Here is a 20,993-nt window from a genome sequence, read left to right on the forward strand (position 1 = left end):
CTAAGCTAAGCTAAACAGCTGCTGGCTCCATCTACATATTTATTGTTCTTGTTGTGGGAGTGGTATCAATATTCTTGTCTAACCCTCAGAAAGAAAACACATTCTGTTTTTGGTCTAAAAATTTAAATGATCATTTTCCAGCTCATAATATCAGTCATTCAACTATACAGTTTTACAGATTTGGGTCACATTACAGATTTGCATTTGTGTCTTGTGATTTTGTAGGTTAAGAAGAAAGTTATTAATGATCACACATATTAATTAATCTTGGTGCTGTCCTGCAATATTCAGTGTGAATTATTCACTTCAGATTTTAAAGTACAGATATGGAAACTTGTAGAGGCAGTGCACAGATATATTTAGACTGCAGCATTACTGAAGTAAGGAAAAAAAAAACATTTTCTTCCAAGAACATACTGTACCTGTGATAATCCCTTTGCAGCCTCAGACATATATATCCTGTTTGTATTATGGAGCTGAGACAGCAGGAAATTGTTTTGTCAGATTTTTTTTATTCCTCCCAGAGGAGTTTGATTTTAAAAACACGCTATCACTGAATCACAATCTAAGCTGTGACTGAATCTCTTAAACTGGGCAAATAAGGACAAATTGCTGACAAAAAGGGTTTTACATTTTATTCATAGCTTTGCTCAAAGTTTGGTAGCAAGACCGCACAGAGAAAGTCCTCCTGATAATATATATATATTTTAATAATTCAAAGAAAGCCCTGCTTCAGACTTTACGTGATGTGATAACATGTAAGTCTACATACAGTTTGTGTAAGTTTCCATATATACACATGTCCTATATGGCAGAAGGGTTGAAGCCAGAAAAGGCAGAAACATACAGATTTCTTTTCAAGAAAAAGACTTAACTTGTCTTGCTGTCATGTTTGTGATATATTAAACTGAATATCATAAAGTAACAGGAAAGCAGCCTCTTTTCACTGGAAGACCATATGGTCAAAATGAGTCTGTTTTGATGAGGGGTCAGTAAATCAAACAAGGAGATCAGAATCACTGACATGTAAAAAATAGCTTGGAAAGTTACTGTTCCTACTGAGGATGTAAGAATGGGTCACAAATTGTTTTTAAAAAAGGACTGAATCTTTTCCTTAAACAGCTTGGATCTGAAGCTTTCAGTAGATGTTTCTCAAAAAGGACTAAATAGTGCAATTTAGTCCAGTGACTATTTTTAGCAGCAGATAAATCCACATTTTACAGCTCCAAGGCAGTGTGTGTTAGACTGGCACTGCCAGACTATATTTAAATGTGATTTAGTCTGGATCCCCTCAGTTTGTTTTTGATTTCCAAGCGGCGTTATCAACACAAGCAGGCCAAAATGCCTCTGGACGCAGTAGACCCTCCAAAGTCCCGCCCCTTTTTCTGCATCAATTGTTAGCTAGCTAGTATATTTTGAAGCTAATGTTAGCAAAATGAGTAACCAGCTAACTAATTTATATCAATTGATAACTAAATAGCTGCATCTGATAGCTAATGTTAGCATAATGATAGCTAACTAGGTAAGTAGGTACGACAGATGTAGATTCAATCGCTAGCTAGTTAGTTAGCTAGTGTTTTGCTAACAGAAGCCAACTAAATATATGGCTATACTGTTTATATTTACAGCCCCCCTGACAAAAATAGACAACATAGACAAGTCTAGCACATAACATCTCAAAGAACAGGAAACAGGAAAGGTGAAAGTTGACTGAGGTTTGACCAGTTACCAAGCTCACTCTATTGTCATTTGGTCTATTGGATCGACCTACGACCAATCAGAGCAACAAAATGTGACCTACAACCAATCAGAGCAATGAAACATGTGACATACCAGTGCTTGGTTTGTTTCCAAACAAGGCACAAAATGGATGGCCACCTGGTTACCTTTCTTATATTACAGCAAACACTTAAATGATATGATTAAAATGTTATATTTATATCTGCAAGAGCAAATGATTTGCAGATTTGTCAGGTTAAATTTGTGTGGGATCGACTCAAAATAGACCATGCCAAAAAAAAAAAAAAAAAAAAAAAGGAGGAACAAAATCTGTCTCTTTTGGATTTGGCATCCATACCTAATGGAAACTCAGGACTAGCAATGGGCAAAGTTTAGAATCACTTTAGACCTACAAGAATTCAAATTAAAATTGGCATTATTAATTTCCATATATTTTTTGGTCAACGCCACATGGAGCCACTAAAAAGGGCCAAAGGAGCTGTATCTGGCTCCAGAGCTGCAGGTTGCTGACCCCCCCGGCATAGTGGAATTAACCAGATCAGGCTTTGGATAAACAGACAACAGCTGTTGGAGGATCAGTTATGGCCTTCTTAGCTATATTTAATCCTGACTTTTATTGATTAAATTTCAGGCTGAGGAATAAATACCATTATAAGCTTTATGGGACTACAGACTGAAAGGGATCAACGATTTATTTTGGTTATACAAACTGTACACATCAAATATATCATATAAGAAAAGGTAAACGATGTTGAGTGGTTATTGAATGGCTTATAAATTTAACCTCATGGAAACAAACGTGTCAGATAGAGAGATTAGACCTTGTTGTTGTCTTTGACTTTGTTTACCTCATGTTGGCTGCATGTGAAACACTGACATCATCATTGCCACACCATAAAATTCACAACATGCTCTATGAAACCGATGATGTATTCTCTCTCTCTCTCTGGGGTGTGTTGGCAACTTCTGTATTAAACGCGGAGCCAATAAAACTGCAGAGGAAGCAGCGCTTTGAACCAATGGCAGAGTTGCCGTCATCGGTCTCTGGTTGCTATTTGTGTCGGCGGCGCGCTGCTGCTGCGTCAAGCTCGACACAATTAACTAGAAGGAGACCGGAAGTTAAATGACAAAAAAAAAAGAGTGACCGAAAAGGAAGGAAACTTCAGTTACTACTTCAGTTCTGAGGTAATATCAACACTACAGAGAGGCAGAAAAAAGTGGCATGCTTCTATTTTGATGAAGGTGTATAGCTTGTTTATCATAGTTACATCAAGAATTGTATTTTACAAAGATTTTAAAGATAAACAACATCCAAGGTTGTCTTGCCATCAGGTAGGCCTACCTTACCATCCACCAAGATTTGAAAAAAAGTTAGTCTAAAGTCCATCAACATTCAAAGAAACACTAATTTCTCCACAATATTATGTGTATGAGTCAATGCAAAAGAACATTTGGCCCATTTTAATCTACTTATCTATTATAACAGTTAAAAAATAAGTAAATGTAATATATTTAGTTTTGATAGTTCCAGGATAAATTAAAGTAAAAAAAAACTTTAAATGTATATTTGTTTTGTTACATAATAGTCTTGTTTTCAGTTACATCTCCCTGACGTTTTAATTTCATTTACTCACCCAGTGGTTTTGACTTACTATTACTTACTATTATTTACTATTGCGTTGACTTTGGATTTTGACTGTCTACTCAGTTTTCTATGTCATGGTTTTAAATGGAGTTATTCAGATGTACTTAAATGTTTTAATTACATTCCTTCATTTAATAACATACAGTTAAATGACTTCACATTAAATGCAGTTTACTTTTAAGTGTAAAAACATTTCGCCTCCCAAAAAACTGAGTACATCATGGTTTATGTGACCTCTTGGACTGTTGAAGCCTGGAGCGAAGCAACTGAAAAGAGTTTTCAGAAGGAAACAAAGTGAGAGTCAGGAAAGAAGTGACAGGTAAAAACACAGATAGGTAAATAACATTAAAATGTCCAGGTGTTGCATGCATGTATGTTCCCAGCTCTTCATATCATTTTGTCACGTTAAGCATTTGTTTTGTATTGAAGCCTGTTTCTCGCCAATATGATGAGAAGATCATTGTAGTGAGAAATTTTCTGACTTAGTATCAGCAAATATTGAATTAGTATTTCAAAACTGTGGGTTATTATATTGTCTTAGTCTCACAAAATGATGAACTTCCGCAGTATTGCCCAGCGATGCTTTTATTTTGAAGACCATAACCGGAACTGCGGTGTTTCGTGGTGGACAGCTCGACGCAAACAAACTTCTAGGGTGGATCACCAACTGACGTCTCTCCCCCCTCCCTTCAGTTTCAATTCAGTCAAATCATAGCGACCTGGCAGGCAGAAGTAGTTACATGCGTCTTTCGGTAAGACAGCAATTAGCGCCTTCGGTGTCGGCTTTGTGAGCTCTGGAAAAGACGAGAACATCTGGGGGGGAGAGTCGTCTCCTGACCGAAACCAACTAACGTGTCGGCAAACCAACCGCAGCGAGCCCGAAAAACACACAGAAATGGACGAAAAGGCGTTCACGAAAGAAATTGATCAGTGGATCGAGCAGCTCAACGAGTGCAAGCAGCTATCGGAGGGACAAGTGAAAACACTATGTGAAAAGGTGAGCTATATATTTGCTATATTTTAAAATCCTCCTTTTTAACCCCCACTTAACTCTCAACGTCTTCCCTCTCCTCACCGCCGCCTTCCAGACATTCTTAAAATGGCGTCTATAGTGTACATTTCACTGCGCTGTGCGTGTATTTGACAGTCATTATGAGGGCTTAGTCCTCTCATTATTGGATCATTTGAATCGTTGCCTGTTAGAAATGTCTGGAAATAATGAATTACAAGCGCACGTCGTCGGTTACTGTGGCTTTAGCAGCCATTTGGGGTCAGCCATACTGTGAATTCAAGTCACATACCACATTTACGGCCCCCCTCATTCAGACTGTCACTTTGACCTGTAGCATCTCTTTTAGCTAGCTGAGCAGAGCTGAGGCAGTAAAAGTGCACTCAAGTTTTAACTGCAGTGTGACTGCCTGCTTTATTACTGTACATAACGTCTCACGTTGTCTGTATGTAAGCAGGTAGGTGGGAGAAAAGGAAAAGGTAGGTGACTGTTGGTATCAGACAAGCACTTGTATGTAAAAATATTTCAAAAACTAGTTTGTTAAAGGCACAGTTCACCCACAAAACGAATATACACGTTTCCTCTCACCTGTACTGTTGTTTATACATCTAGATTGCTTTTTTGGATGTGGGGGGCAACCAGTTGAAAAAGAGGTTTGGCTTAATAAAGTATGTTTATAGTCTCTTATTCTTTTTAACTTGCATGTCCAACCTACTACAATGCTAAACATAATATTTAGCATAACCAAGACTCAACAACAAAGATTGCCGGCTTGTAAAAATTTCATTTTGTAATTTTTCTTGCAAAAATTCTGTTTTCAGCTTATGGTGATTTCCTGCTTTTCTTCCTCTGTTAACATAATAAACTGAATATCTTTGGGTTTTATACTGACAAAACAAGACATTTAAAGACATCACTTTAAACTTGGAATGGACTTTTTTAAAACTATATCCTGACATTGTGTATACATTGGAGGTCTACATTAAGCATAATGACTGTTGTTTTCAGTCTTTGTTGTTATTAAATAATGGCTAATAAAATAATTTGTTCAGGGGGAATCAGAAATTGATTTTGAGCAAGTAGACTTCTTACCCATTTTCTGCCACAAGCATCAACCTCTCATCCATGAGTAGATGCACGCTCCCTTCTCTGTGGTGACATGGTTGGCAGGTATAGTTTGGTAGATGGAAAGTAATTCCTACATAAAACTACTTACAACAGGGTCTGTGAATTTATCTTGGGTAACTGGGTCATGATTTCTGGAAAGACACATCGCTGTTGTTGTGTTTTTTGGCATTTTGTACCACAAGCTGAGCACCGTTTAGTTCCCTTATATTTGAGAGAAGGCTTTGAAAACCTCTACTATTGATATCTCCAAAGCTCAACAACACACCAAAACTATCTAGATGGATACATAGCACTGTAGGTATGAGGGAAAATATGTGTTTCTGATAAGGGGTGAACTGCCCCTTTAACCATTTGTACCCTGAAAACGTTATCTTAATGTAATGTATAGCAACTTGAAGCCCCAAAAAAGCTGATAAACACTCACTGTGCAGTTCAAAATATGGGTGATCAGAGATAAAGTAGGTTTATTATCCTCCATGCGTGTGTCCTACATGATTACTCTGCATTTTTTCACAGGTCGTCATGAAAATTGCACTAAACCTCTGACTCTGTCCTTCATCTAGTTTCTTATTTACATCTGTAGTCAATAAGTAGTGAAACTGACTTGTTTAATAGGCAGTAAAGTGATCAATTTTCAACCAAAAACATGACACTACATGACATAATTGGTCAGAGATACATCATTGCAGTGGTAAATATTAACTTTTGAAACTTATTAATCCTCTCATCCATTTTTAGGACATTGTTAAATGAACAAACATTCTTTCTGGGCTACATCTTTTTCAGATTATTATCTTGCACTCTTAAAAAGTCCTTATACTGTATATTGTGAACTTTTTTTTTTTTATATACAATTCCTTTGAGAATATTTGTCACATCACTGCACAAAACTGCATATACACATTTTTAATCCATATTTTAGGATACATTTTCTATTTTGTTGTTGTACTTGTTCTTTAGCTTTATATTTTTCTGCAACATGTTTTCATACAATTTATACACTGAAACGGAGGCTATTGCAAGCAAATTATGTTGATACCGGTCCTAATGCTTCTCATTTGATGGCTAGACATTTTTTCGTTTTTTGTGGTCATGTCATGTGTTGTCACCTCAGTGAGGCTTTGACCTTTTGGCCACTTAACTGGTTGTTGCTTGTTGCTGAGCCAGGAACGTCTGTAACTGACACATGAACAGTACATGACGTGTTCAATATTTTCAGTAACCAGGCATGTTTTTGCTCTGCTCCTGCTTCGGCTGATGACTGGAGAGCTGATTCTGCAGACCTCTCTGGTCTGAGCTGGAGCTTAACCCCAATCTCTCCCCAATGTCCTTTCTGCTTAGACCGTCTGCTGATTTCCAGCTCTAGATGTTTGGGCTAAAGAGAGAAATATCCTAGATTTTTTTAAATCAAAATGCGCTGTTTTCCAGTAATTTTGTAAAACTAAAATGATAATGTTGTGTCTTAACATTGTGCCCATTGCTGGAGAAATTGTCTGTGATTATTAGATGTCAGTGGTGGGAATCCTTACTGACGGCACCAGTTTTTGTGATTAAGTTCACTGTAAATGATTCTGTTATCCTGGTTTTCTTTCAGTTTCCAATTTGTTGTTAAACTTAACCCTGACAAACAAGGCTAAATTTGGACAAATGCTTTTTTTTATTTGCCATTTGCAAAATCCGTTTTTCATTCTTTTACTGCAGCTCTATCCCTCTCAGCTCATAAAGGGACTGAACAACTAGGCCCAGGCACTACCATGTTTGGAGTGCTGTGTGCTGAAGGTTAATGGCATGCTATTTTCAAGTGATTCGTGCTTTTTTCCCTCATCTCTGATATGGTCAGTTGCAGTAGTTTAAAATGTATTATTCAATCTAGGTTCATACTGTGTGGGTTGATATCCCCAAATGGACTCTTTAGGCATGTTAGTTTCCAGATTTATAAATTTGTGCCATATCATAGCTAACCTAGGGAGCTTGGGATGATTTTAAGATGATATCCTTGTGGAGGAAGATGTCCATTTTTATTTTATCTGACTTTTTCAGCTGATAGGCTTTGACACATCGCTGCATTTGTCTGCCTGCAAAGCTGGACAATCTGATTGATTCATGTCAACTAGCAGAAAAACTAAGATAATCAACAAGAAACATGTAGATACCCAAAACTGCACCAAAACATTGTTTGTATGTCCTGTTGCTCTCCACGTTTTCTTCCTGAATGCAGCAAAGATGCCATAAAAGTAGCTGAGAGGAAAAAGGAAAGCTGCACACTTTCCTCACCCTGAGGCTGTCACAGCTCACACAGGCTCATAACTGCTCCAAACTGCTGTCTGCCTGCATTTATCCGTATCCTTCCATCCCCTCTGACTTTTGTTAATAAATTCAGCAGAGTGCACCTACACAGCATCCCCCCTCATTTAAAAATAGCAGAGGATATGATTGATTTTGAGTTGCATCACTAACACAACCAAAGCCATTGTTGCAGAGGGGATCAGAGTGTATGACTCAGGATTACACTGTTCATTGTGACTCAGAGAGCAGCCGTCTCTGTTTTGGGATGTATGGGGGTGTGAAGGAATGAGATGTGCTGTGTAATCTCTCTGTTGGTCTTTTCATTTCTGCTTTCCAGCTCTCCGACAGGCTGAACATAGTACAGAGTTTCTGACTGGTGTGCACTGACGAATGAATACTTATTAGCTTTATCTTGCTCATCTAATCGATGCAGATTTGTTAGTTTTTCAGCATTGCAGTATCTCCTCCTCTCAAGGCTCTAGAAGTGTTGTTTGTCATGTTTGATCTTTTAATAGTGTTTAAATCTAGTTTCCATCTTTAAATTAAGTGACTGCAGACAATGTTCTGTTCACTGGAAATTGATTTTATGTTCCTGTCAGTTACACAGAGTAAATTTAATTAAATGGGCAACACGTGCATCTGACTGAGGCGTTTCCTTTTCATGACCTTTGTTTTCCCCCCTCTGTTCAAAAATAAACCATTTGAGAGTTACATAACCAGACATTTTTATCTTTAAGTATCAAGCCCTCTGTTTTTTTTATATCTTTGCTCATTTTATTTCCTTATGAGGCACTGTTTTCTAACCATTAATTCTAGATCAAGTTCTTTTGTCTTGTAGTAAGTAAATCATCCACAAATTGTTTTGCACATGAGGGATTTAAACAAAAAAGACAGTAAAGGATGCAGAACACAACAACAGTATATTTCAAGGTTTTAAAACTACAAAAAAGAACAAAGTACAGACCACGATAGAGAGATCTGATAACATTAACAACAGCAAAAAGCAAATGATACAAGACAAAATTGAAATCTTTAAACAAACATGAATAAATAATTGCAGACATTAGAAAAGAGCAATCAATTTGACTTAAGGGGATTTCATCTGATAAGTTTTTGTAATATTTTAAAAACATAATTTCCAAAAAAGAGGGAAAGAGGATCTGAACTTGTTTGGCTTTGTTGGAAATACATAAGTTATTAGATAAAATGTCTTTTCCCTAGTTTATTTCTTCTAAATGTGAGCTGAAATAACATTTTCCCCTTTGAGTTATTTTGTTATTACTTGATTTGACGAATGTTTATTTTTACATTTCTGGTCATGTGGATTCTCTTCAAATATTAATATCTTATGACATCAGCGAAAGTGTGTCAATGATGTGATGATTGGGTAATTTGGTGATATGTTGCCCTACTTTCTGGATCTGCGGGCCCTTGTATGACCTCTGTCCATGTTTAAACCAGTTTGATGCATCTAGTCGGGGCACCAAATAAAGCTTTGTTTGCCAGCTGAGCTCACGGATTTACTCAGTGAAATGAGTCAGTAAGAAGGACTCTTATGATGATTTTTGTTCCTACAATAAGGTCTAATCTAGTGAGCTAAATTTGAAATGCTTATTCATTCAGCAGAGCAGAAAATAACATAATTACTTTAAGGTTGTGTAAAGCCCCTTACACAATAGACCAAAAAAAGAAAAAACAACTAACATCTGGCTTTTGTCTTCAAGGGGAAAGGGTTCAATCAGCATTCACTCCCGGGTCAAATGACTCTGCAGTAGTCATGGTTGTTTATTGGCTCCAGCGCTGATTTGCAGTGATAGAAACACGACACCCGGATGGACACACTAATTTTCACCCCTTTTCAGTGAAGGCAGTGAAAGCCTTCGTAGTTATATTCTGCAACTCTCTTGCTCCTTTTTCATACAGATGTGCTCCTTGGTTTGACACTGTGTGTCCACCCAGCACAGCGTAGTTTTCACCCGCTTAAAGACGTATATTTACAGAGGAAGCAGTCATCTTGAATCAAATGTAGCCATTTATTTTGTTATCTAAAAGCTTTTATTATGCAGCAGTAAAAACAGGAAATATTGGGTTTTCATCTGCAGTAACTTAACATGATCCTGTCCAGCTGAAAGTGAACATGAAACAGTAAAATAAAGCAGATACCCAAAATTACAAACAGCGATGCAGGAGAGAGACTAAACTGAACTGCAGAGATTCAGTTAGAAGCTATAGAAGTATGGAGATCTGACCGCACAGGCACTTGTAAAAATGTATTTCACCTTGCTTTCCTGTATAGGCATGAGCTGGTCCAGTGTACATCACAAAAAAACAAAACAAAAAAAACCCCAAAGCAACAACAGAAAACCAGGAAGCTTAACTTGTGAACTGGCAGTAGGAAAAGGGTCAGTCTCCCATTTTAGCACGTTTACTCATGTTTTACAGAGTCCACATATACACACTAATTTGGGTCTAAAAACAGTATAAGAGTGATACAAAAACAGAAAGTGTGCAACAAGCATGATCTCTGTGAACACACTATTCAAAATGACTAATGTTGTCAAAAGCTTAAATGCGCCTCAATAAAATTCACAAACTGTCATAGCAGAAAAGCTGACAAACACAGACACAGTCTGCCATCATTTGGCTGCTGCTGGTGCTGATTTCCACACGGATGATAGTGCTGTTGTCAGGAAGATGCTTAACTTTTAACTAGCATAATCATCTCAAGTGAGGTCATTGTTTGTGGTTGTAGTTTTGTCTCGTCGCCAAGCTTAATACCCTCCAAGTTGTCTGCAGGAGAACCTTTGGCCGTGTTTAACTCGCTTTAATGGGATTATATTGCGGCAGCCGGGAAAATGCTGACTTCACTTCTCAGCACTCGGCTAAGCAGTTTGTTGACAGTGAGGCAGCTGACGTCTTGGGCATAGCTGTGTAATCTGGGCCGAGGTTCCCTCCCTGCAGCCTCTCTGTGGCATTTCTGTTACAGGTGCGGCCCGTACTTTGGGCGAGGTGCTTACGCAAGCTCTGCCGTCATTCCTTTCATTCACAGCTGGACTGGCATTCATGGTAACTGGAACAACTAGAGGTTTATTTACAACTGCAGGAGTTTTACTAAAGGTTAGAAGAGAAAGGACAGAAACACAATCAATACAGTACAATACAGCATACAGTAAAAAATAAAACTTTTATCAGAGAAGTTGGCAGTGCACTGGACTCACAAAGTGCACATTAACCAAGTTATAATCAGTTGAGCCAATTTAGGACACAGAGGTGATACCTGATGCGTCATTGAACATATTACTCTTACGGTTCAGTGTAAGGTTACAGAGCTGTAGGCCTCTCAGCGTACAGTATCATGCATTGGCAAAGCAACTTGTAAGGAGTGTCCTAATGAATTATGGGTAGAAGGAATAGTGCTTCAACTCAAGTAATTTTATTTATACAGCCCGAAGTCACAAATCAGTTGTAACTGTTTTGATAGTCATTGTTTCAAGCAAAAACGTTTGCTGCTTTTCTCTGTCATTCATGATATTGAATGAAAAGTCTTTTGAGTTTCGAACTGTTGGTTGGTTGAACAAAAACAAGTTGAAGACGTCACTTTGGGCTCTGGGAGATTGTGATGAGTATTTTTTCAACCATTTTTTGGGGCATTATGTAGACTAAACAATCATGAGTCAGATTAATTGATAATGAAAATAATAGTTAATTGCAGCCTTACAGCTTAGGGTTGTTAGAATACCTGAATTTAAATCTTGAAGACAATATTAGTTTAAAATACTCAAAACCTCTTTCAGTACCATGGCAAAAAGAAGTGAACATGAAATAGGATTTTTTCCCCCCCACTTTAAAACTGTTCATTGTGACTCAGTCACTGAACACTGTCTGGTTTTGCTTTGCTGCAAACCAAATTTTAGACAGGAAATTAAAGGCTAAACTAAAGGCTAGACTGAGGTCTTGAATGAGTACTTGGATCATGTTTTCTATAGCTTCGGTACTTTCAATACAGTGAAATGTCAGTATTGAAAAAGTATCAAAACTTTTGACAACCTTATCTTAGGCCCTTGATTCAGGTCAGGAAAAGTTTTCCAAGAACAGGGGACAGGGAAAAGCTTAAGGATGTTTTCTGTGATTTGATAATTCTACAATTGTTTAAACCCAGTGTTTGGTATGATTTTTTTCTAGAGAGGAGTCTCTTTATCTAAATGTAAATGTAAAATAAAGTTACATCAGAGGATTCTTTATATTTCCAACAGAAAAAAAGGGATTTGTTTGCTTCCCCCCCCCCCCCCCCCCCACATGCTGTTACATTAGTAGTCCAGTAGACCTTTTACCAGCAGTCATTTTGGCATGCAACAGTGTGGTTAACACAGGTGTTACCAATTATACTAATTAAGGTTCAGTTCCATTTAGGTCAAGTAGAGTCAGAGTGTGATGCATGCTGGCTCATTGGAAAGGTTTTGCTTCACTAATTAGTATCATTGTTAACACCTGTGTTTGCCCCACTTTTCTATATCAGTATGGCTGCTGTGATAAAGGTCTATACAATGACTTACCTTGATGTCTAGTCTACTATACAGTCAAAGAATCATCAGACCATAATTAAAAATGCCGGGATTCACTGTCCAAACCTGCTAGTTTTTTAAAACTTTATTATATTTTCCAAATAGAGTTGGCAGGTAATTATAATTTCAGTTATACTCAAATTGTAGAGTGTGTTAAATTGATGCAGAAACTGAAGGTTTAGAGCAGTGAATAGTAAAGAGGATCACAGGCCCACTATAAATGCATGTTTGTTTATTCTCCCCTCATGTCACTCAAAGTAATTAGGAGGAGTGGAGGATAAAAATATATTGCTGTTCCACTTTAATACAGGCCTTTAGAATACGCTCTCTGGTTTTGTGGCTTTAGATTCTGAAGCCCTGGTCAATCTGTGATCCACAGCACGGTCATTGAAAGGCCTCCTGCCACATGGTAGTACAGGCACGTGGAGGGTGTGTACGTGTGTGTAATATAGGTCAGCATTGTGCAGAGCTGCAGTCCTGTCCTGGTCACTCTTGGCCTGTCTCTCTCTGTCCCATCTGCTGGGCGGACAGGCCAGCTTTAGCACTCTGTCAATGTCAGTCCTCTCTTTATCTTAACTCTGCTCACATTTGTAGTTTAATGGAACAGTATGAAAAGAATGGTGCTGCTAAAAATGTACCACAGACACAACACGAGGCATTTTGTGATAAGGAGTGGTGTTTGTCCAAACCAGTTTGGAAGTAGCTTTCAAAGAGCCTATCATGTGATAACAATCTTCTGAAACACACAGGACAAAGCACCCCAACTCTCAAGCCTATTGCGGATGCACAGTGACCTTTTCTCTAGAATTACATCTCCAGTAACTATTTGAAAATGGTTTTCCGTTTCCATTGTCCATCTGTCTTTGATTCTGTGAATCTCTTTCTCTCTCTGCTCTTGATTCATATCTCCCATGCGGCTCAGCACATCAGACATGTCTGGTGGTCATTTCTCTTTGAGCCCCAGGATTTATTTGCCTCAAAGCTCCTTAAAAGAGCTCATCCAGCTGACTGACCCCTGAGTCAGACCTGCCAAGCTAGACTGACTCCAGGAATAGGCCTTGTTGTGGGTCTCCAGATTTAGTATGGGTGCTGTTTAAAGCTTTCCCACTATTTTTAGTTTTGTTTTAATGGGGAAAGTGCTGTATAGTGAATAATTATTGGAATGCTCCCATAAGCTTATCATACAACAACCTTATATAAAATAAGAAAATCTGTCACTGGGCACACAGATACTGTAATGACCAAATTATTATTTTTTTTCTTGCATCAGCTGACTTGCAAAAGAAAATCCGGAGAATCCTCTGCATATTCTTTGTGTCTATCTATTATTTTCACCGAATCAGCAGGCAACACTAACCAAGTGTTCCCTCTAAAAACACTTGCTGAAGGCAACGTACTGAGTCATACGCTGCTGCGGCAAGTTTTAGACTATTCCATGACAATGTTTGGGTAGAAAGAACTGTGTCCAAGAAATACATTTTTGACAGTTCCACTTTTAGATGCAGTGGCTGACTGTTGTGTTGCCACTGACCTCCAAGCTATAACTGAGTCCTCTTAAAGGCAATCATCTGGGAAAACCAAGCGTTTCATCCACAAACAGTAGGGACTGTTTTCCCATTCTGTGCTTGAGTTTTGGCCCTTCACACTAATTGATTTTACTAATTGTTGCAGAGCAGCCAGAGCTGTCTTTCCAAGCACTGCAAGGCGGGCCCACAGGAAACTATAGACACGCACGCACACAGACACATACCCACACACACTCAGGGCAGGGGCTTATTTCCTTGGAGAGATTATGGTGGTGATGTTGGGGGTTGTGTTGTAATCACTGTGTAGCATCTTAATGTAGACCCCGCTGGAGGCTGATGTGGAAATTGTGAAGAGAGGTTGGCAGGAAATTGTCTGTTCCTAAAATACAGATGGAGAACAAAGAATGAAACAGAAAATTACAGTGTAAAGAGCATGTTATTACAGAGCACAATCACTTGGATTTTCCTGCATTTCAATGAGCAAAATGCTGTAACGTGGCACACAATATTAAAACTGTGGAAAACTGACTTTTGCTTGTTTTAAATGGATAGTTTGGATTATTTGATGTGGGGCTGTATGAGGTACTTATTGATAGTCAGTGTATTAGCCACAATAGATGTTGGTTGCCATGCCCCCAGTTAGGAGAACCAGCATGGAAACTGAGAAATGAACTGCTGAGGACGAGGTCAGCAACAAAAAGTATTTTAGCCACCTAAAAAAGCTCCACAATTCAAAATTAATTTAAGTGTGTTCCATATTTGGAATATTATCACCACTTTACTTTGGCTTATATAATGGTGGTTTCCCGACAGAAAAGGCGAACATCACTCTCGTCAAACCACCCAAACACCATAGCCAAAGTCATTAATTTTATCTTGCAGGACATGGGAGTGGCTGGTCTACCACTGCCTCAGTACATTAGTCCATTTTGCTTGTGGGGTTTGGTTTGTTTGGAGAGAGCGATATTTGGCTTATATAACTGTGGCTTCTTGTCGGAAAAGGAGGTTTGATAGCAAAGTAAAGTGGTGAAAATATTCTCAATATAGTGTACACTTAAACTGATAGAGACTAAATTATAATTTGCTGCTGACCCTGTCCACAGCAGTACATTGCTCAGCTTTTTACACAGGTGCTCCTGCAGGTTCTCCAAACTGGGGGTGTGCTGACCTCCACCTACTATAGTTAATACACTGACTATGAATAAGTACCTCATCCAACCCCACTTCAAATAATATGAAATATCCCTTAAAGCCTGAGTGGGTTTTTATCTCAGATGCAGTTTTTGTATTTTTCACTTTTTCTTTTATATTTTATTTTCCACTCTATGAACCACAGTTAAATGTGTGTGTGTTTTTTTTTTCTTTCTCTAGGCTAAAGAGATCCTGACCAAGGAGTCAAACGTCCAGGAGGTGAGATGTCCGGTGACAGTGTGTGGCGATGTGCACGGCCAGTTCCATGACCTCATGGAGCTGTTCAAGATTGGAGGGAAATCTCCAGACACAAACTATTTGTTCATGGGAGACTATGTAGACAGAGGGTACTACTCTGTAGAAACCGTCACTTTACTAGTAGCACTTAAGGTAAGCAATAATTTAAAATATCCTCACACATTTGACTTTTCTCAAGACTGAAATTATTTAATAAGGCTTTTTAGAAGATGAAAAAAAAACAAAAACATATCGCCCTGTTCTCTGCTTGTTTCAGGTACGCTTCCGGGAGCGCATCACAATCCTCAGAGGGAACCACGAGAGCAGACAGATCACACAAGTGTACGGCTTCTATGATGAGTGCCTAAGGAAATATGGTAACGCCAACGTTTGGAAGTACTTCACAGACCTGTTCGACTATCTCCCCCTCACTGCCTTGGTAGACTCTCAGGTGAGAATACGTGTCAGATGGGTTCATGGATGTGATGAATATGGACTAAGAAACAAATGAACTTTACTTTATGTCGTGATGGAGTTTAATATCACATTGTCGAATGAAATCTGTAATTCTGCTAGTTAAGGAAATATTGTTTAGATGAAGTGATGGGTAAAGAATCTGATGGTCAGAAAGAAGTACTCTCCTATTTACTGCTGATACTAAAGTCTCCTCTCATCCTCCAGATTTTCTGCCTTCATGGAGGCCTGTCACCGTCCATAGATACTTTGGATCACATCAGAGCACTGGATCGTTTACAGGAAGTGCCACATGAGGTAAAGAGATCCCTATTATGTGTATATTAGAGGTGTCATGATACCAGAACTCTAGTGGTTTTTAGGGTCCCATCAAAGTTAAAATATTTGATGATTTAGATTTTCAGCCCAAGACATGGAGTTGTACCACTTGTCAATATCTCACTTGGCCCAGACAACTAATGAAGTCAAGCAAGAGGCGGGCTTTACTATTTTATCACTTCCTTCCTGTTTTGATGCCAATAGATGTGAAAGCATGCAAAGAACTCAACGTTGGCTTGATACAGATTTTTTCCATGTATCATATTTAATCGGCCTGTTGTGCATGCAGCCCCACTCCACAGGCGCAGCAGCTGTTTTGTCCGACACGCTTTGCCAAGGAGTTTTTGAAGCGATGGCTCCTGCAGCGATGTGTCTCTGTCTGATATAATTTTTACAGTTACAGGCTGCTTAATGCCCAGTAACATCAAAATTAAGTGCCATAAAACAATGGATTGCACAGAAATGCCTGTCATCAACAAATGTTCGTCACTAAAAGGAACTTCACTGAGACCAGAACCTAAGAAAGAGAAAGGAAGCAATATGATGATGTTCTCTTTTATCCATAATTCGGTATATTTGCAGGTAAACATGATGGCGGTGTCAGTGTCAGTGATGCTCAGCTAACATGTTCCTCCTCCTCCTCCTCTTTGTGCTCCACAGGGTCCCATGTGTGACCTCCTGTGGTCAGACCCTGACGACCGCGGTGGCTGGGGCATCTCTCCTCGAGGAGCAGGTTACACCTTTGGCCAGGACATCTCTGAGACTTTCAACCACGCCAACCGCCTCACACTGGTGTCGCGTGCCCACCAGCTGGTTATGGAGGTAGGTGTCTGGATACAGTTTGTGTGCAGAGTTACTGTGCGTCTGCCCCTGTTGATGATATAGTCACCACTGTCTATGTTCAGTAGTGTGGCTGTCACTGTCAAGAATTCCTCCTTTCAGTGGCGTTAAAATGTGTAACAAATAATTCTCCCAGCCACCACTGCTACAGAAACAACAGAACAAACAGTCAGATATAACCAGCTAGCACTCTCACTCAGAGTTCAAAAACAGTTTAGATTTGCATTCTAGTAGCACTCTCTCCTGAATTATACATCTCTGGTGAATAATGCATCTGCTTCCCCCAGGGTTACAACTGGTGCCATGAGAGGAACGTGGTGACAATATTTAGTGCTCCAAACTACTGCTACCGCTGTGGCAACCAGGCAGCTATCATGGAACTAGACGACACCCTCAAATACTCATTGTAAGTACGACAAAAATTGTAGAACTGGGGCATTTAATTCTGGACTGGGGCATTCAATTCTGTGGTTCCCTAAAAGCTTAAGCACGGCCTCATTTTCCATAACAAATGTTACCTGATATGGAAACCCATTTCTGTAATGAAAAAAAGAAGATTCATTAAGTTATTATGATGATTATCTAAAAATAATGACTTAGTATCCTCTTATTTGGTGATACTAAGTCATTATTTTGAGTTTCTCTTAATTTTGAGATACTAAGTAATAATTTTGAGATACTTAAATCATTATTTTGAGAGATTTTTGAAACATTAAGTCATTGTTTTGAGACTTTCTCGTTATTTTGAGATACTATGTAAGGATGTAATGATACCAAACTCAAATTCAAAACTACAATAATACCACAATAAATAACGTTATATTTATCACAACAATAATAAAATGAAAAAAAGTCTTTAAATAAATAATAAAGCTGATCTGTTCAGAACTTTGTGTATGTAATCGTGTTGTTTTCCTTTTAACTTTCCTTTTTTTGAAAACATAAATAAATAAATAAACATGGCTATCTATGACCTTAGCTTGTGCAAAAAAATTGGCAGGAAATTTCTTGGGCAATGAATGCTTGAACTGTGTCTGTAGAATTGCAGAACAAAAGCAATGTAGCAATCAGCAGCATACCTTTTATAAAATAAAGTAAAAAAATAATGAAATCAAATGAAATAGCCATGAATATCAGAGTAGATACCGTCACCATCCAATGCAGTATAGAGACATTTTTTGTTGCGATATTCAGCATATTAATACTAAGCATTTATTTCGAGATATTTTCTCATTATGATGATATGACATCATCATATTTGCAGAAATGGGCTTCCATACAGAGGCTTTGTGGAACTAAAATTATAATAATAGTGACATGTATATGTTATTCTAAATAATGCTGAGAATTATGCTAAAATAATATACAAATGACAATATGCATGACTTTAAAATGCCTGTTAACAAATCTGTTTTTTCTCTCCTTTAAATTTCTTCTTCTAACCAGCTTGCAGTTTGACCCGGCGCCTCGCAGAGGGGAGCCTCATGTCACCCGCCGCACCCCAGATTACTTCCTGTAAATGCTGACCTTTGACCCTTGTACAGTCAGGTCCAGTATTGCCATGATGTATGACCTTCAACCGATAACAACATGAATGAGGACGGGGAGGGCGGGAGACTGGGGGGGGGGGCTACACAGCAGTGCACATTGTATATCCACACAAAGACCTATTTAAGCATTTAGCGAAAACAATGTCTGTGTGTCTATGAACGGACCAAAAAGTGTGTGCCATAATCATTACAATATTCATTGCTGAGGACTTGTACTGAAAATCTCCCCCACTACGTAAAACAACGATGATGTTTAAATTCCTCATCCTGTCCCTGTGTGGCTGGACTGATGGCACCGAGGTCCAAGACAAGAAAATTTGCTACTTTGAATGCGGCTGTTTGAACCCCACATGCCATGGCTTCTATTTAGGAGATCTGAACATGATCTGTTTGCACTTTTGTAAATCTAAAGAAATGTAACATATGTCAAAAGAAGGAAATTATTTCACACTACAGATGTTTTTTTTTTTCTTTTTGATTTTTTTTAAAGTTCAAATAAAGCCCCCATCAGGCAAGTTTTACACAATGTTTCTTTGTCCTGTGAAACTTTTAAGGAAAACTCTTCTTATGCAGTCACCCAGCTTGGTGTATATGGTAGACAAGATGATGGAGTGTTCATCCACATCAACTCACTGACTCCCTCTGACCTACAGAGTCTGTATTAACCAAACCATTTGAATAATAAAGATGAAGGTGGCTCCTTGATGCGACTGTGCTCTTTTTCTTTTATGAGACTGAAAAACTTTACCCTGAATGAGTTGACAGCTGGTGTTATGGTCTGGTTTACGAGGTTCCTTTGACCTGTAAGTAAATTTGAATTACACCAATATGGCTGCAACTGATGGTTATATTTTTGTTATCGATTAATCTGCAGATTATTTTCACTATTAATTGATAAATAGTTTGAATTAAATGTCAGAAAATTGTGAAAAATGCTCATCAAGATTTCCCAGAGCTCGAAGTGACGTCTTAAGGCTTCTTTTGTCCAACCAAGAGTCCAACACCCAAAGACCCTCATTTGATGACACAGGAAAGCAGTAAATCCTTACATTTAACAGGGTTTCTACACATTTTTATTGAGAATTTTCTATGACTTTTCAAGGCTCTATAGTTAAGTAAAATAAATTTTATCAACACATTAGTTGAAATGAGATTTTCACATTAATTGAATCAAAATTTATACAAAAGTCTGTGTACAAAACTATTTTAAAAAGTACATTTTTTGTCCTCGCTCAGAAATAGTGTAGTAGGCTACTTGGTCATTGACACCTCTGTGACCTCTCCAGCTCTGTGATCCAACAAGTTCAACTCCTTAATCCTGGATTTCAAGGAAATGAATGACCTGTCCAAAACAAAAATACTCGTAGAAGGAGAGGGAAATAGGACATATCTTGCTGTCCATCTAACAATTTGCTATAACCTGAGGGACAGTGATCTTCACACACGAACATTTAGATTCATTAAAAAAAAAATCTGTTGCGGGTTTATAGCCTTCTCTAGAGTTATTTATCTGCTTTCTACTGCTAGAAAAAACGCAATTCTTTGGTTCATCTTTATTTTCTTTTGTTTTATTTTATACCTGCTTTGACAATGTAAACATCTTGTTTCCCTTTGCAATAAAACGCCTTGGTGAAGACCCAAAAAGTCACAACACACAGAAAAGTCTGAGCCCAGACTGTGTCATCTTATAGTAGAATTGATATAACTGTTTTATAACTGCATGTGTTTTCCTACTGTTTAATATTTGTTGTCATTCCCACACATTTCTAAAATATAATTAGGGTGAGCATGTTGTCTCTCTGTTTCCCACTGCAGCTTAAGCGCTGAGCTTGACATTGAAAACAAAATAATAGCAACAGCAAAAACCCACTATTAACATTATTATTATTATTATTATTATTATTATTATTATTATTATTATTATTATTATTATTGTTATTATTATTTATGAAAAAATGAATAGTGATGCAACAATTAGAAATAGCAGCTAGGGATGAATGCTTTCAAGGAGGAGCACTTGAAAGAGCCATAGAATCAGCTCGAAACTGCCACCCCATGGTAACTTTAGGAATAACTTAATACTAAATCTATTTTTCTTCACTACATTGAAGACAATTCCGCTACATTACAATGGCACACCATGGACATACACTTAAAACATATTTTCCAGAAATCCAAAAGTAGGGTATAAAGACTTATAAAAACAATGAAATAAAATATAAATTAATAATATATATTATGTAGGCAAAAACATCACAAAAACTATATTTTGTATAATGCACTGAGATAATAAATAGATGTAGTGATCAGTACATTTACTCAAGTACTGTACTTAAATACAAATTTGAGGTACTTGTACTTGGCTTGAGCATTTCCATTGTATACTACTTTATACTTTACCTCTGCTACATTTTGGAGACCAAAATTCAACTACATTTATTCAGTAGCTTTACTTACTAGTTACTTTGCAGATTCGGATTATTAGTA

The 20,993-nt window shown here is 38.0% G+C and overlaps 1 protein-coding gene across 1 annotated transcript; it reads left to right on the forward strand.

Moving 5' to 3' along the window:
- The first annotated feature begins 4,040 nt into the window (after positions 1-4,040).
- Positions 4,041-19,211, forward strand: ppp2cab (protein phosphatase 2 catalytic subunit alpha b). Its single transcript, XM_084729926.1, has 7 exons — positions 4,041-4,382; positions 15,268-15,477; positions 15,602-15,775; positions 16,006-16,095; positions 16,777-16,938; positions 17,244-17,362; positions 18,403-19,211. Exons 1-7 carry the CDS (start codon positions 4,281-4,283, stop codon positions 18,473-18,475), a joined length of 930 nt encoding a protein of 309 aa, XP_084586052.1. The 5' UTR covers positions 4,041-4,280; the 3' UTR covers positions 18,476-19,211.
- The last annotated feature ends 1,782 nt before the right edge of the window (positions 19,212-20,993 follow it).

Source organism: Lutjanus erythropterus, chromosome 11 (assembly GCF_056507025.1).
Source record: "Lutjanus erythropterus isolate fLutEry1 chromosome 11, fLutEry1.hap2, whole genome shotgun sequence".
Classification (NCBI taxonomy): domain Eukaryota; kingdom Metazoa; phylum Chordata; class Actinopteri; order Lutjaniformes; family Lutjanidae; genus Lutjanus; species Lutjanus erythropterus.

Bases quoted from the DNA above. Each gene is read 5' to 3' on its own strand.
- ppp2cab (XM_084729926.1), top strand. From the start codon at position 4,281: ATGGACGAAAAGGCGTTCACGAAAGAAATTGATCAGTGGATCGAGCAG. The intron at 16,096-16,776 runs GTAAAGAGATCC...TGTGCTCCACAG, and splicing joins TACAGGAAGTGCCACATGAG to GGTCCCATGTGTGACCTCCT. The intron at 16,939-17,243 runs GTAGGTGTCTGG...TGCTTCCCCCAG, and splicing joins CCCACCAGCTGGTTATGGAG to GGTTACAACTGGTGCCATGA.